This window comes from Myxine glutinosa, chromosome 6 (assembly GCF_964187855.1).
Source record: "Myxine glutinosa chromosome 6, kmMyxGlut1.1, whole genome shotgun sequence".
Classification (NCBI taxonomy): Eukaryota; Metazoa; Chordata; class Myxini; order Myxiniformes; family Myxinidae; genus Myxine; species Myxine glutinosa.
In genome coordinates, this window is record NC_136266.1 from 191,061,303 (window position 1) to 191,076,930 (window position 15,628).

The window sequence follows — 15,628 nt, forward strand, 5'->3', positions numbered from 1 at the left end:
GAATCTTCGACATCTGAACAGGACTCCCAGTTTATTCGAGGTAGACTTGGCTCTTTATGTGATGTGTGGATTCCAGGATAAATTTGATGTTAGGGTAATACCTAGTATGTTTATTGTATCACGTTGTGTAATTGTGGAGCTTTCAAAGGTGATTGTAGAGTTGAGGAGATTTAGAGAGAGATGGGAAGAAATTTAGTTTTAGAAACATTAGTCAGGTTCACTATGTCAATAAATTATATTTCGTTCAAAATCATGGTAGATTAGCAAACCTATACATTTTTGGAAAGGTTATAGCATAAGGAAACTAAAAATCAATGTTTACATTTGGAGAGATACCTGTATGGCGGCCATTTTGGATTTTCAAAATGGCCACTGTAAAATACATATTTTGTTCTATTTCTGCCTCTAATTACCCTAAAAACTTTTAAAAATATACTAAACCTATATTTTCAGGGACAAGGAATCCAATGAAAGTATCAAATTAGTGCTATGGGGAATGGTAAGACACGAATCAAAGGTTTTGAATTGCAAAATACTGTCTTTATATTCGCGATAAGTTGCATAATCAAATACATGTTATCATTTTGTACAGGCAGTTAATAACATCAAAATGTGTCACAATAATTCACATCACCAAACATACACAGGCACTCAGCAAAATCATATATACACATGCAGTCAGTATAACTTCACATCTACACAGGCAGTCAATGACAAAATATACACAGGCAGTCAGTGGCATCAAACATATACGATTACAGAATATGCCATTTAGAGTTCGTCATCACCGTCCTGTGTGTCGTATCCGACAATATAGTCCGCATCGTTTTCACAGTCCGTTCCACACAAGCAAAGGTCGGTCAAATTGATTGGCAAATCGAATTGGTCGAATGGTCGATCGAATCGAATTCGATGAATCGAATCGAATCGATCGAATTGGTTGAATGGTCGATCGAAGCGATTGGTTGAATGGTCGAATTGGTCGAATGGAATTGGTCGATTGGTCGAATTGGTCGAATCGAATTGGTCGGAATTGGCAAATGTAAACATTGATTTTCTGATTTTCCATGTAATAACGTTTCCAAAAATGTATAGGTTTGCTAATCTACCATGATTTTGAACGAAAAAACATTGTGAACCTGACTACATTAAACATAACCTGATTACCTTTTCCCCACTGAGATTCAAGATGCTTGAGGAAATGGGAATTTAGAAGATGTTCAAAGACTTCTGAAACAGTAGAAGTCAGAGCAATAGGACGGTAGTTTGAAGGATTTGAAGGATCAATCTTTCAAATAGGCTATGCTAAGGTTTATTTCCAGGAAAGAGGAAAAGTTTGGGTTTGTTAACAAAAGTGAAACAAACGAGCAAGCACGAAAGCAAGTTCTGAAGCACACTACTTAAAAACATGAGGAGGAATGCCATCTTATCTGTATGCCTTTGTGTCCAGATAGAGGAGTACATTTTGACTGTATGAAAAGATTGTAGGGAGGGGCCTAGAATTGGTAAGGGGTGCTCAGAGGGAGATGGAATGTTCGAGTCATCCAGTGTAGAATTAGAGGAGAAAAGAGAACCAAAAAGAGTTGCTTTATCAGTCAGAGAGACAGCGATAGTATCATTGGAATGGAACAATGAAGCAAATGAAGAGCGACATAATTTTTGGAGATACTTTTAGCTCTATCATTGGAACTAGAACTAGGACCAGAAAGATCTATTATTGGAAGAAGATGAGAGGTTGCCACATTTGTTTTGGATCAAGGAATGCTTCACCTCATGAATAACATGTTTGTAATGATTTCTCGCAGATATGAAAGCTGAATGCGAGTCGGAGGAAGAAGAGTTTTTCCATGTCTGATATGCCACATCTCTTAGACGAATGATCACAGAGCAGGAATTATTGAACCAATAGTTGATAGAAGAGATAGACTTGAAAAAAGGGGATATAAGCCTCCATTCCTGCACCAATAACTTCAACTATGCGTTCAGCAGAGATAGAGGCATCGCCCGAGGAGAGACATGAGTCTTTCCAGGGAAAATCAGAAAAGAAGTTCTATAAACCAGTCCAGTCAGCGCTATTGAAATGCCAATACTGGTGTTTAGTCGGAGCAGTCGGAGGAGACGGAGGAGATGGAGTGGTGGTAAGTAAAGTGATGCACACAAGATTGTGGTGAGAAGAACCAATTGGAGGTGAAAATGTGTAGCTTCAACACAACAGATTTAAGGTAAAGAACAAATCCTAGGTATTGGAAGAGTGGTCATGACAATCTGGGATATGGGTAGGGTGGGTGATAATTTGTTCCAAATCATTGAAAATGGAAAATATAAGAGCTTCAACTCCCCCAACATCCATGTGGGATGATTTCAACCATTCCCTGTGGTGTACATTGAAGTCTCCTAAATAGAGGATTTCCGCTTGAGGGTGTTCGGATGACATGGCCTTATGGTATGAATTAAGATAGTGACGAAGGTGTATCGATTCGAATGTCCACACACCAAGAACAATTTTGAAGATTTAATTCCCCGGAGAAGATTCACTTTGAATACAACAAGGATTACAGCAAAGTTTAACAATACTATACTGACGTATACAATCACAGATTCAACACAACCTGTCCAGCCAATCTTCTAGCGAGTGGTTGAATGCAGCTCCTTTTTATAGTAAGTTTGGGAACAAAATAAATCTCCTGCTGTCTCAGGAGTCAGACTGAGGAATGGAAAGGTCAAGGGTTTTGCAGACAGATTGCACCATGGACTCTGCAAAGCATCTGTTTAACATTAAGCAACTGAAGATGAAAAAGTGCGGACTTGTTGTTTTTCCCAGCATGGCAGTCCAGGGGCGGATCCAGGGGGGGGGGGGTGCGCACCCCCCCCCTTCGATCCAGGATGAGGGTGCAGGTGGTGCAAATCTGCTGAACTGTTGGACCAGGGAAGAACACAAGCAACTGCAGAAACTTCCAAGAACGCACGAAATGCCGTTTCTGACGATCATTTTTTTTACATTTCCTGGGGGAGGACCCCCAGACCCCCATTAACCCCCCCTCCCCTAAGCGCTATAGTTTTATGCACCCCCCTTCTTGAAACTCCTGCATCCGCTCCTAGGCACCTCCCAGAGACTATCTGTTCTTGTCTGATGAAAACGGTTCCATTTGCCTTTTGTACATTTCAATACCCTTTCAAATCTTGTATCTCTTTCCTTGCATAGATGATCAATGTTAGCCTTATTTCTAAGCAGAGCAAGCATGAATTTCTATAATCCATTATGCAGATTTAATCAAATATTTATCAGTAAAGTATAAGCTTCACTTTTATTGGCTGCATAGATATATCGAAGACTAACAGTTGGAAGTCCATTTTAGACTTCCACAATAGTCAAAGAAAGCCATAAATTTTGTGGAATTTGGAGAGCAGGAAATGAAACAGAAAAATAGTGATGGTCAGGAGACAAATCTGAAGCCAGATTACATCAAAGTTTGGGAATTCGAGGTCCACAAGGTGTACAGCAGGTGTGTTGATATTGGAGTAGATATACACTCCTCCTTTGAAGCAGTATTGTGAGTGAAGGTTGTAGTTTGAAATATTAAAGGAGTTAACAAGAACATCATGTGACAATTGTGTCTCTGAGAGAAGTAAGATATTAGGAGAGGTACTTGCTAGATGATGTTCAATGGAGGAAACATTTGAAGAAAGACCCCAAATGTTGGTAAAATGAATTGAAAAAGAGTCACGTTGATTCAACAGGCAAAGGTATTGGGGGGGGGGGGGGCGACACTACTACTGCCTGGGCACCTCCTCCTCCCCCCCTCCTCATTGACAGCAGAGATAGGCAGGTCACCGGAGATTCCTCACACCCCATGCCAGGAACTAGAGGCCTTTAACTTTTCAGACGTTTTCATATTTAATTGGATGTTCTGAGGAAATGAGAGGAAAGAGAAATAAAGGAGAGAATGTAAAGGTGCGGAGTGAAAATGAGTAAGAAAGGCATGTGATGAAAAGTGTATGATGTTTGTTTGCAAGAGAGATTGAAGCTTGGCCGGAAGCTCAAGTTTTAGTGAGACAGAAAGTAAGTTCAGCAATCCTGACACGGAGAGTGTGCGATGGTTCCGGGCACCACTTTATCGCTCCTAAGTCAGAACGGTAGTACTACCCTGAGCAGTCTACCACCTACTACCGAAAAAACCGGTCCAACCAGATGGGTGTTTTTTTTGGAGACGCCATTTCCTTACTGGATGGCCGTTGGCTCCTGAAGGGAGCTCATCTGCCCTTTGACAGGTATTTTTAGTCCTGCATGATATCAGTCACCCTCCCCACTGGCAAGCCAGTGAAGGTAGTCAGTTTAGTCGCCGACATTCTGACCATGCGGTAGGTAGCACTGGGTTGCATGTTACTAGTGGCAGTAAAGAGACTGACATGACTGTATGTACAATATGTACCATAATATGAGGTAGAAAGAGAAAAAGAAAATAGCTCGACATAGATTGGTTGACAATATGACAGATAATCCAAAGTGTGTACCACGGTTAAGAATAGGTACACCGTATCCATGTGTGTCGAAAGAGGGGACTAAAAGGGTTGGCATCAGGAAGGGCATCCAGCCAAAAAACATTGCCTCAAAAAGGGAACCATGACAATTACAACTATATAAGGGCAGGGTACAGCCCGAAGTACCCGGTGGGGAGCATCACCCCCTCTCGTCAAACATCACGGTGGGGAAGCCGATCGAAGCAAGGGAGGAAATCACTCCATTTATGACGACGAAACGTCTGATGCCCCACGTGGAGATCGGTTTCTGAGGTTTGGGACATGGAATGTAGGGACAATGACAGGGAGATCAGGCTAAGTGGTGGAAGTATTGGTCAGAAGAAGAGTTGACATATGTTGTGTGCAGGAGACGAGATGGAAGGGAAGTGGTGTGAGAATGGTGAAGGGTAGGCAGGGACAGAAATACAAGTTTGTGTGGCAAGGGTGCCCAGAAGGCATGAATGGTGTTGGTGTCCTGTTTTCTGAGGAGTTTGTAGACAGTGTGGTGAGAGTGTGACGAGAGTGAGTGAAAGGTTGATGATGGTGAAAATGATGTTTGGAAAGCTCTTGGTGAACGTCATCTTGCTCTGCTCCGCAGGTCGGTCGGAGCGATGAAGAGAAGGACAAGTTCTGGTGTGCGATAGAGAAGCTGATGGAAAACGTGAAAGATAAGGAAGTTGTTGTGGTAGGAGGAGACCTAAATGGACATGTGGGAAGGAGTATAGATGGTTATAAGGGAATTCATGGGGGTTACGGATATGGTGTGAGAAATGGAGAAGGTGAAAGGATTTTGGAGCTTGCTGCTGGAGCTGGTTTGTTGATTTGTAATATTCAGTTCCAGAAAGAGGATAATAAGCTTGTTACATGCACGTCAGGTGGGTAAACAACAACCGTTGACTACCCTGATCGTGCGTAGGCGAGATAGGGGGCACCTCTGGGACACAAAGGTGATCCTGGGGGAGGAGGTTGTTTCACAGCACCACTTGGATGTCTGTGACATAAGGGTGAAAAGTGCGAGGAGAGCTCGACGGGTGAAGTTCCAACCGAGAATGAACGTGTGGAGGTTGAAAGAGGTGACAGTGAGAGAGGCATTAAAAGAGAGGCTGAGTATGCTAGAGGATGATGTGGTTGAGCTTGAAAGTGGTTGGATATCAATGAAAGATAGTCTGTTAGGAGCCGTTGGTGAGGTATGTGAAATGACAAAAGGACCACCGAGGCACTCGGAAACATGGTGGTGGGATGTCGAAGTTGGGAAGAAGATTGATGAGAAGAGGAAGAGGTTCAAGGAGTGGCAGAAGGTGAAGGGTATGGGGGCAGAAAAGGCAGACCATGAAAGTTATAAGGCAGCCAAGAAGGCTGCAAAGAAAGAGGTAGCAAAGGCGCAGGAGGCATGTAGGAAAATGTTCGGAGAACGCTTGGATTCGGAAGAGGGTCAGAGAGCGGTATTCAGGATTGCAAAGCAGATAGCGAAAGAGAGGTGTGATGTGATGGGGGTGAGTTGCTTGAAGGATGAAGTGGGACAAATCGTTGTGGACCCAGATGGAATTAAAGGAGGATGTAAGAAATATAGGGAAATGCTGTTGAATGCAGAGAATGAATGGGATGGCAACATAGAGAGCAACCCAGTTTTAGGACCGGCAGAGAAGATAACCGAGAAGGAACTTGAGGAAGCGACAGAAGCAATGAAGAGTAGAAAAGCGACGACAGTTTGAGGAGGATGGTGAGGAGGATGGTGGGGGGGTGGGGGGGGAGCTCAGAGCATAAAGGAGGATTACCGTGGGAGTTGTTGTATGCAGATGATCTGGTGTTGATTGCGGAAAGTATGGATGGACTGAAGGAGAAGGTGAACACGTGAAAGGAATGTATGGAGACAAAAGGTCTGACGGTGAATATCGGAAAAACGAAGGTGATGGCAAGTGGTAAAGCATGTGGTTAGGTGGAAAGAACTGGGAAGTGGCCGTGTGCTGTGTACAGGAAGGGTGTCGAAGTGAACTCCATTCAATGTACAATGTGCGCTGAGTGGGTTCATGAAAAATGTAGTGGTCTGAGAGGGTCATTAACCAGTGTGGCAGCTACATTCAAATGCAAGGTGTGCACAGCAGATGAAGGAAATGTTGAGTTGTATCTTGGAGACGGCGTGAAGCTGGAAGGTGTGAAAACATTTTGCTACCTAGGAGACATGTTGAATGGAGAAAGTGGATCAGACTCGGCAACAGTTGCTGGAATGAGATGTGCATGGAAGAAGTTTCGGGAATTGAGTGGCGTGCTGACGAGGAGGGGAGTGTCGTTGAAGCTGAAGGGAAAGGTGTATGCTGCATGTGTGAGAAGTGTTATGATTTATGGGAGAGAGAAATGGGTCATGAATGTAGAGCAGCAACGAAGGCTGGAAAGGGTGGAAATGTGAATGGTTCGGTGGATGTGTGGAGTATCGTTGAGAGAGAGGAAGACAAATGATGAATTGCGAAAGATGATGGGAATAGAGCCTGTGATGGATGCTGTGAAGAGAAACAGGTTGAGATGGTTTGGTCATGTGTTGAGGAAGGATGAAAGTGACTGGTTGAGAAGAGTGATGGAAATGAATGTGGAAGGCAGTAGAGGACGGGGAAGACCGAGAAAGACTTGGCTAAAGGTGGTGGAAGAAGAAATGTGGGCAAGGGGGTTAACGAGGGGAGATGCAGAAAATAGGGCAAAATGGAGAAGATTGTCATGGGGCCCGCAAGGCTAACCCCCGCTCTGGCAGGGAAAATGGCCTTAAAATGCCAGTTGTTGTTGTGTATCCAAGGGCTGATAAGGTACCTGACAGGTACATGATCTTGTTTCCGATTGATTGACAATATGATAGATCATCCAAGAGTTGGCAGGGATAGCTGACAGGGACATGATCACGTCTCTGATTGTTTAACAATATCATCCAAGGGCTGTTAAGGTACCTCACAGGTATATGATCTCGTCTCCGAACCGTCTCGCCTGGGTTCGAATCTCGACCCAGCTGTAAGCTGTCTCTCTTGTGTTTTGATGGAGGGCGAGGCATCCAGTGTGTGTGTCATCCAAGTGATGGACGTTAAGCTGGAGGATCCATCTGGCGGCCCTGGTCGTCTGGGGATGTTGAAGATCCATCGGTTTCTTTCACAAAGAGTTTGAGGGTTTTTGTCGGGACCCTGAAGGGAACCTTCCTCCCTGGCTCACTGCTGAGAAGGCAATGGCAAACTACCCAGCACAACCCTTGCCAAGAGACCTCTTTGGCAGCACCAATTCTCTGTAAAGCATGGTACATTCATGTTGACGATGTCATCCACAAATATAATCATATGATTTTTTGGGGGTGTCCTACTATTGCATTATCTTTGTGCATTAGTTTTTTGGTGATCACCTGCCATAGTGATTTCCTCAATAGGTTTTTATAATCTGAGAAGCAATAATAAAAAAGAATTGTTTTTCATATTTTTTCTGACGTCATACAATTGTAATGCAAAGTTTTTGCTTGGTTTCCCTAACTCTTAACAGTTGTGCCATTACAATAACATTAATAACCTCATGTTACATCTAAGCAGTCCGCTCATTGGATTATGTCGTCTCGACCAATATACTAATGTAGCAAGTAGGTAGGTGACAACTACTCACCTTGTCATCCAATCGGACAAAGTCTGTATAGCGTCGAAACACTGTCCACATACCATGTGCGCTTCGCACTTGCACCTTGTACACCTAGGTGATTGGGAATTGACAAAACAAATAATTATTAGAAAATTACACAACACACCCAAGAAATAAGGTTATTTCTAATGAGGCAAGTTGTTAATTGGTTTCAGAGCCACAGTTCCTTATATTCAATTTTTCGATCCCATTGCGTTTTTGATCTGATGCTCTTCCATCTGGTGGAGTGACGGTGCTTCTTGATGTACGTTAAACAGATTTGTGAAACCTCCCTATAGTGTTGTAATCGATGGACTTAGGGGGTGTGTACCCCCTAATAAGATTGACTTAGGGCCGTGGTTCTTAACCTGGGTTCGGCCGAACCCCAGGGGTTCAGTGAGCCAGTTTCAGGGGTTCGGCGGAGGTCCTCCGAAACGCATTGCAATTTTTTTTTTTTTTTTTTTTAGTTTTGTATCAATTTTGAATCTATGTGTAATTACACTTGTTATTAATATTATTATTATTTTGCTATGTATGTTACGAACGAATGGAAATGTTATTTGTAATTGTATTCCCATCCCATTCATGGTTTCTCCGGTCTGTGTTTAAGATAAGTTGTTTCACACTGACTGTAGTAAGTTGAATCAATGAGCAACTTCCTAATTATTCTGTTGATGGTGCTTACTTGCTTACTTACTTACTGGATTTTGGACGTTGCAGGTGTTCGGAAATTCCAGTGAATAGTCTCGATTAGCTTGCCGTGTGCCGTGTGTCATTGGTCGCCTTACTTTGGAGTTAATGATTAATTGAAAAGTAAGTTGGAAATGTTTGTGGATATGCAGGGTGGGTTCAGTTATATTAAAGTCAAAAGTGGATGGTGATTATAAAATATGATTGAATTACTCAGAAAATTAGGTGGAGGTGATATAACTCCTTTGGTCGCAATTCAAACTAACAATTCGCAGTTTTCTATGTAATATTATAATGGGATTTGACGTGACAGAGTTGAGTAGATAATAAATCCCGTCATCGTAACTATAAGTTATGTTTTCTTCGTTAAAATTTCTCAGTTTTCAGAGGGGTACTGATTATATTTAAGCAAGTTCCTTTTTAAATTTTTGTCATACAATTATTTGCCCAAACTCAATTTAGATCAGTTTGTTACTTTTTTTTTTTTTTTTTGCAGTTTGTCGAGCAAAAAAAGGAAGTGGTCGGAGGATTACGTGCAGTACGGGTTCACGTGTTTGACGGAACGGGACGGAAGTCAGTGTCCTCAATGCATGCTTTGCAATGTCAAGTTGAGCAACCCCAGCCGAGCACCAGCAAAACTATGGGAACACTTCAAAAACTGCATGGTGAGGGGCAGGCAGTCCAAAGACACAATGCTGGATGAATTCAAATTGAAGAGAGTCTGATTCGACGCAAGTTCTACCTTGCCCACTCTCGGCTTCGTTCCAATTGACAAAACGATCCTCACCGTGTCATATGAAGTTGTATACCTGATTGCAAAGCAGGGCAAACCGCACACAGTTGGCGAGACACTCATCAGTAGTGTAATAATGTTGTTCCTGGGACACCCCCAAATCTCCATTCACTTACATGTTAATTTTCCTCTCACCCTCACTTTTCTTCATTTCCCTGAAACACCCCTATTCCTACCCCCCTTAATGTAGTCCCTTAGACCACTCTACTAATGAGCCTATAAATATATTATCTCTTTCTAACTTTTTAAAATCCCCCATTCTGTTTTGGAACTCATCTCCATCTAGGATATTTATAAATTGAACATCATCTTTATTTGTTATCTGAGAAAGAATAAAATGGTATGTTTCACGGAGGGCTCTCGTTTGTCCTCCTCCGGGTCCACATACCATCTTAAAGTTGTAATATATACCAGGCTGGTATCCATCAAAGTTCTCACTCCACTCTAATATATTTTTCTTCCCGCCCTCCATTACCCCACTTAACAAATGAATACGTTTATCCGTCTTGCGGACCTTTTCACCAGTTATTTCTTCAATAAGACTTGTTTGATATTTCTCACACTCATTATGTTTACCGTTTATATACCAAGGCTGATTATGCCTCCACTCTTTAGTCTGGTTAATGCTTGGTTCTATCATTTATATATTCATTAAAAAAGGTGGCGGTAGCCCGTTAAAATCCCTAACCCCATTATCTTATCACTTATATATCTTATCACTTATATATCTTATCACTTATATATCTTATCACTTATATACTTATATAACCATAAGGGAGACTATCAATTCCATTTTCTAAAATAAACCTCTTATCATCAAAAGCCCCCAATGCTTTTTTATTCACCTCTTCTGAATATAATTGATGTTTATAACTTCTTAATCCATTAATCTTTCTAAACTCTTCTTTCTTTGTTGTTAAACAGTTATAATAATCCTTAAAGTTTATTGTTTCTTTGATACATTTTTCTTTACACCTTTTAACTTCTTATCAGTCTTTTCAACGTTATTCCCAATGTATTTATAAGCATAGGCCTTTGACCTCAATCCCACAAATTCACTCATAACATATCCTCCTAATTCATCCTTGAACTTTCCAATCACCTTTTTATTTTTAGAAGAGAACAACTCACTCTCTGGACTGTAATTACTCGTATCATAGATATTAATGTCCTTTTTCATGTCGGAATAAACATCATCAGTATTAATTTTTAAAATAAAACTATCTGTATCCATATAAAGTAGATTAACATCATTTTGATATTTCTTCCTCAAGTTATTGTAAAAGTAATCATACATCAAGGACTTTGATAAATCAAGTATTGAGGTACCAATGTAAATAGGTTTGTCCATCTCAACGCTTTCTCTCATCAAATGTATTGCACAAAAGTTTTCCGTAAAACCTTCTACTCTCGAGAAGCTTGGTCTGTTGATTAATTTTGATGCTTGTTTCCATGATGTTGATAAACGAATGATTTGCCTCTTTCTAACATTCTCCATCGTTTTTCCAAATACAGCGTTATTCATCAACTTATAAAAGTCTTTCTCAAAATCATTCTTTGATTCAATCCTGCATTTTGTGTTAAAATCAATGTACTCTTTCAATCAATGACTCTGATTAAACTTAAGAATCCTATGTATCTTTTCAACACGGAGACCCTTTGAAAGACATTGTCTCAAATTTCTTTGATGGAGTACATAATTTTTCTTGTTGTATAGTGTTGTTAGAAGCTTCTCTGACGCTTTACCCTTTACATTAAATGATTGTTGATAATCACTTAACCACTCCTTCTTTGGACTTTCCTTTTCACAAGCAAATGGGAGATCTTTGTGTAGGTTATGGAGTTCCTCTGGATATTTCAAATCAACTTCAAAATAATAACCAACTTTTTCTTCATCTCATTCTGCTTGTGTAGATATACATAGATTCTCAAAGACTTTGTTGAAATTATTTTCCTTTACCCATCTTAGTTTTCCATAAGGAAGAGCTTGAGACATTGCCCAGCCATACAAGTTGTTTGCGTCATAGTACATCAAGTAAGAACTCTTTTTCGTTGAATTATAATTTGAAAGATATTTGTTATTTGCTTTTGCGTATCTACTCGAGCAGACTTGTGAAATTCCACCTCTTTTTGCCTTTTCAATCATCAAAAGCATATCAACATCTGTTATCAAATCCAAAGCTTGTTTTGTCATTTTCAACATCGCACTCCAAGCCAATCCAGGAGCAGTGTAATAGTGAGCAGGGTCCAATCCATATCCAGAATGACAGATTGTTCTGAAAGCCTCAAACACATCAGCCAACAAAAGCACATCAGTTTTGAGATACAAATCGTGATACTCACCAAGATTCTTGATGTTATATTTTTCCCAAACATTTTGTGCGTGTACATAATCTTTATCAGATATATGACTATTATTTAATTTATTATAGAAATTTTCTTTTGAAGGAAGTTGTGTTTCATTGAATCTCTCAAATGAGCCCATATAGTCATAAGGATAAATTCCCTTTTGTGTTAGTAAATCTTTGTCTGAAAAATACTCTGAAAGACATGGAAACTCTTTTAGATTTTCAACGAGTTCAGCAAGAGGAGAATTCATGAATTTGTAAGTGTCTAAAAATCTAATATTAGTTATATCATAAGTATTTTTATTTTTTTTAATGTTAAATCCTGTTTTTATAAAGATTGTTTTTGTGAATGAAATGTATTTTTGGTCTGTGTTTGGAATTGCCGAGATACTTCCAGAAGCCTTTGAGAGATCCTTGATAAAAAGATGAGTGTCATAATTAGCATTGTTATGAAGAAAGACAGGAATAAAAGAGGGAAGTTTATAATTAATATTACAACTTTGATGAGCCGGACCTCTATATTTACCAGTGAGATGACAATGGTCTCTAACCTTTGAAACGTGAAAACGCACGTGACGCACGTGAAAAAGCTGAATGCCTCAACTCTGTGATTGCCTCTAAAGCTTGTGTCCCAAACCCATCCCTCTCTGTACCCACCGTACCCAGTCGTACCCAGCTGCTCCTGGACTCTGTGTCCTTTCCTCCTGACAAGGTGGAAAAGTTTCTGTCAACCCTCGACTCGGATTCTGCAACTGGACCTGACGGAATCAGCCCACGGGTCCTAAATTCCTGTTCTTCCGCTCTTTCACTCCCTCTCTCTGTTCTCTTCACCCTCTCTTTTGCTCAAGGTCATCTTCCATCTGCTTGGAAATCTGCCAACATCACCGCTTTGCACAAAAAAGGTGCAAAAACAGATCCCGGCAACTACAGACCAATCAGCCTTCTCCCAATTATCAGCAAAGTCATGGATTCCATCATTGCTTCAGATATGAAATCTTTCCTCTTCTCCAATGGCTTGATCTCTGATCATCAATTTGGTTTCAGACCTGGACACTACTCTGGACATGCTGCTTCTGCTTTCTCAACAATGGATGGAGGTCCTCAATGCCAAACAGGAAATTAGAGGTCTCCCTTGACATATCACGTGCCTTCGATACGGTCTGGCACCCCGCTCTGCTCACCAAACTCTCCTCTTATGGTATCCATGGAAATCTCCACACATGGCTGGTGGACTTCCTCTCTAGTCATAGTCAACATGTGGCCCTGAATGGGTTTCTCTCATCTCCTCTTCCTGTTCAGGCTGGAGTTCCACAATGCAGTGTTCTGGGCCCTGTGCTTTTTCTGGTCTTCATCAATGATCTCTCTGACTCTCTTGAAAATCCTCTGTATCTCTTTGCTGATGACTCTACTCTGTCGGTCCATTCTTCATCCCTCAGATCGGCAGTCTGCAGCCTCCTCACTCTCTGCAGACCTGGACAAAATCACAGACTGGGCAAACAAGTGGAACATGTCTTTCAATCCTGACAAATCTCGCACTCTTACGATGTCTCTCTGAAAAGACCGACTGGACAACCCTCCCATCCACTTTCTGAATAATCCTCTCCAAGAAGTTCTGTCACTCAAGCTTTTGGGTCTCACTATCTGCCATGATCTTTCCTGGGAAAACCACATTTCAAATCTGGCCTCCAAAGCCAGTCGCCGACTGGGCATCCTCCATCGTGCGAAGTCCTTCCTTGGCACACCTGAGCTCCTCACCACATACAAGGCTTTCATCCGCAGCTCAATGGAATACTGCTCTCCCCTCTGGGCTGGTGCTCCTGCCTCACACCTCGCTCGTCTTCACGCTGTTGAAACCAAAGCATTCAGAATCATTGGAATCTCCCACGATGAAGCTAACTCCAAGGGCCTCTCACTCACTCACCGCAGGCAGGTTGGTGGTCTTTCCGTCTTCTACCGACTCCTCTCTGGCCTTGCCCCCCCAGCTCTCTCTGGGCTCTGTCCCTCAAATATTCCTACAGGTCGCACAAGATCTGCCTGCAACCCTCTTATGGTCAAACTGCCAAAATCAAGACTCTCTGCTCACCTTCACTCCTCTTTTCTCCCACCTCTGGAACAAACTCCCTCACTCTCTTCAATCCCACTCCACCCTCCAGGTCTTTAAAACAGCTGTTCACCACCATCTCTTATGTTCCCCCATCCAAAACCTTGATCTTTTCTACCCCCGCTAATTTCACCCCAATTCCACTTTTTTGAAATACCAACTTCTGTCCTGGAAGTCCTTGGTGTCCTTGTGTTTTATACTTCTCCCTCCCCCCCCCCCTTCCCACACCTCCTCCCCCCAAGCCCTCTCCCTTCCGCACATCTCCCTGCTCTCAAATGTTGTGTTTGTGTGCTTCCCCTTCTCTCCCCATCTTGTTTTCCGCTCCCTCTTTTTATATATTTTGTTTGTCTGGTTAATTTGTTTGTGAAGTAAATGTTAGCTCTTTCACGAGCCTCGATTCAGTATACAACAAAAAAACAAACAAACAAAAAAAAAAACCTTTCGACCTTTATCAATTTTCTCCTCACAAATATGAGACTGTTTTTTCTAAATTCCCTTTTCTCTTCACTCGTCAAGGACATTGGTTTATTGGTTTCTCTCATTATCTTGGTTAATCGAACACAGTCTTTTTCTAGTCGTTTCACAAACTCCTCTGGGGTATTTGAGCCTCTATACACCTCTACCTTGAATATTCATCACCAACGGATGATTTGATATAATAACAAAAACCACAAGGAGTATGTTTTTGATATTTATTTGTGTATGATTCTTTTGGATCTTGAGAAGCAGTATCTATTTTTTCTAGAATACTTTCAAAATCAGCATATATTACAAATGGATGTTTTATTGTTTTCTTTTCATCTTTGAATGAGATTTTTGAGCCTTTTATAGGCATGTTGATTACCGTTGATTTATGCTCACCACAATAATTTGAATGTTTATCTAATCTTTCTTGTGTATGGAAGAAGTTAAGACAACGCAAACAAATATATATTTTATTTGTTCTCTTACAGACTTGTGGTTTTATTAATTTTGTAATATCTTTGATGTATGTATAATGTGAATTTTCGTCTGAATTAAAATATAGAAGATTAATATGAGTTTGTTTACAATTGTCAGAAAGCTTTAAAGCCTGAATGTTGTTTGTTTCTGTTCGACCATAAACATTAACTGATAAATTATTCATCTTTTCAAATTAAGGAATATCATTTAAAGTCATCGGAAACTTTAGATCTTTCGTAATTAATGTATTCTCATATTTTTTATAATGAGATACTCTTTCATCATGAAAATGTGGAGGATGTAAGTGTGCTAGAATAGACCAGAGAAAACATTTATTGTCTTTATTTTTGATATTGATAACTGCTTTTCTATTTTTGATAACACTAGGTAAATCAATGTAAGAAGAAGCTTTTAGAGGGTCTGATTTAAGAATATGAATGTCAATAAATAGTATCCCATCTATATTGAAACCACTTCCAGTAATAGTATGCTCAAGTTCTTGTTCTTGCTGGATAAGTTCATCATAGACTCCTGATGTTTTAAAATCTTGATATGAAGATATAAAGTGTGTGCCTGTTCTCATGTAAGCTGTATCAGTGTAAT

The 15,628-nt window shown here is 40.8% G+C and overlaps 1 protein-coding gene across 2 annotated transcripts in view; it reads right to left on the minus strand.

Moving 5' to 3' along the window:
- Positions 1-15,628, minus strand: part of LOC144892722 (sorting nexin-16-like) — a 78,517-nt gene that overhangs the window by 38,298 nt on the left and 24,591 nt on the right. For both annotated transcript variants that reach the window (XM_078781040.1, XM_078781041.1), the window contains exon 2: positions 8,140-8,223. In XM_078781040.1, the coding sequence (XP_078637166.1) occupies positions 8,140-8,223 (84 nt within the window). The remainder of the gene's footprint in view (positions 1-8,139; positions 8,224-15,628) is intronic.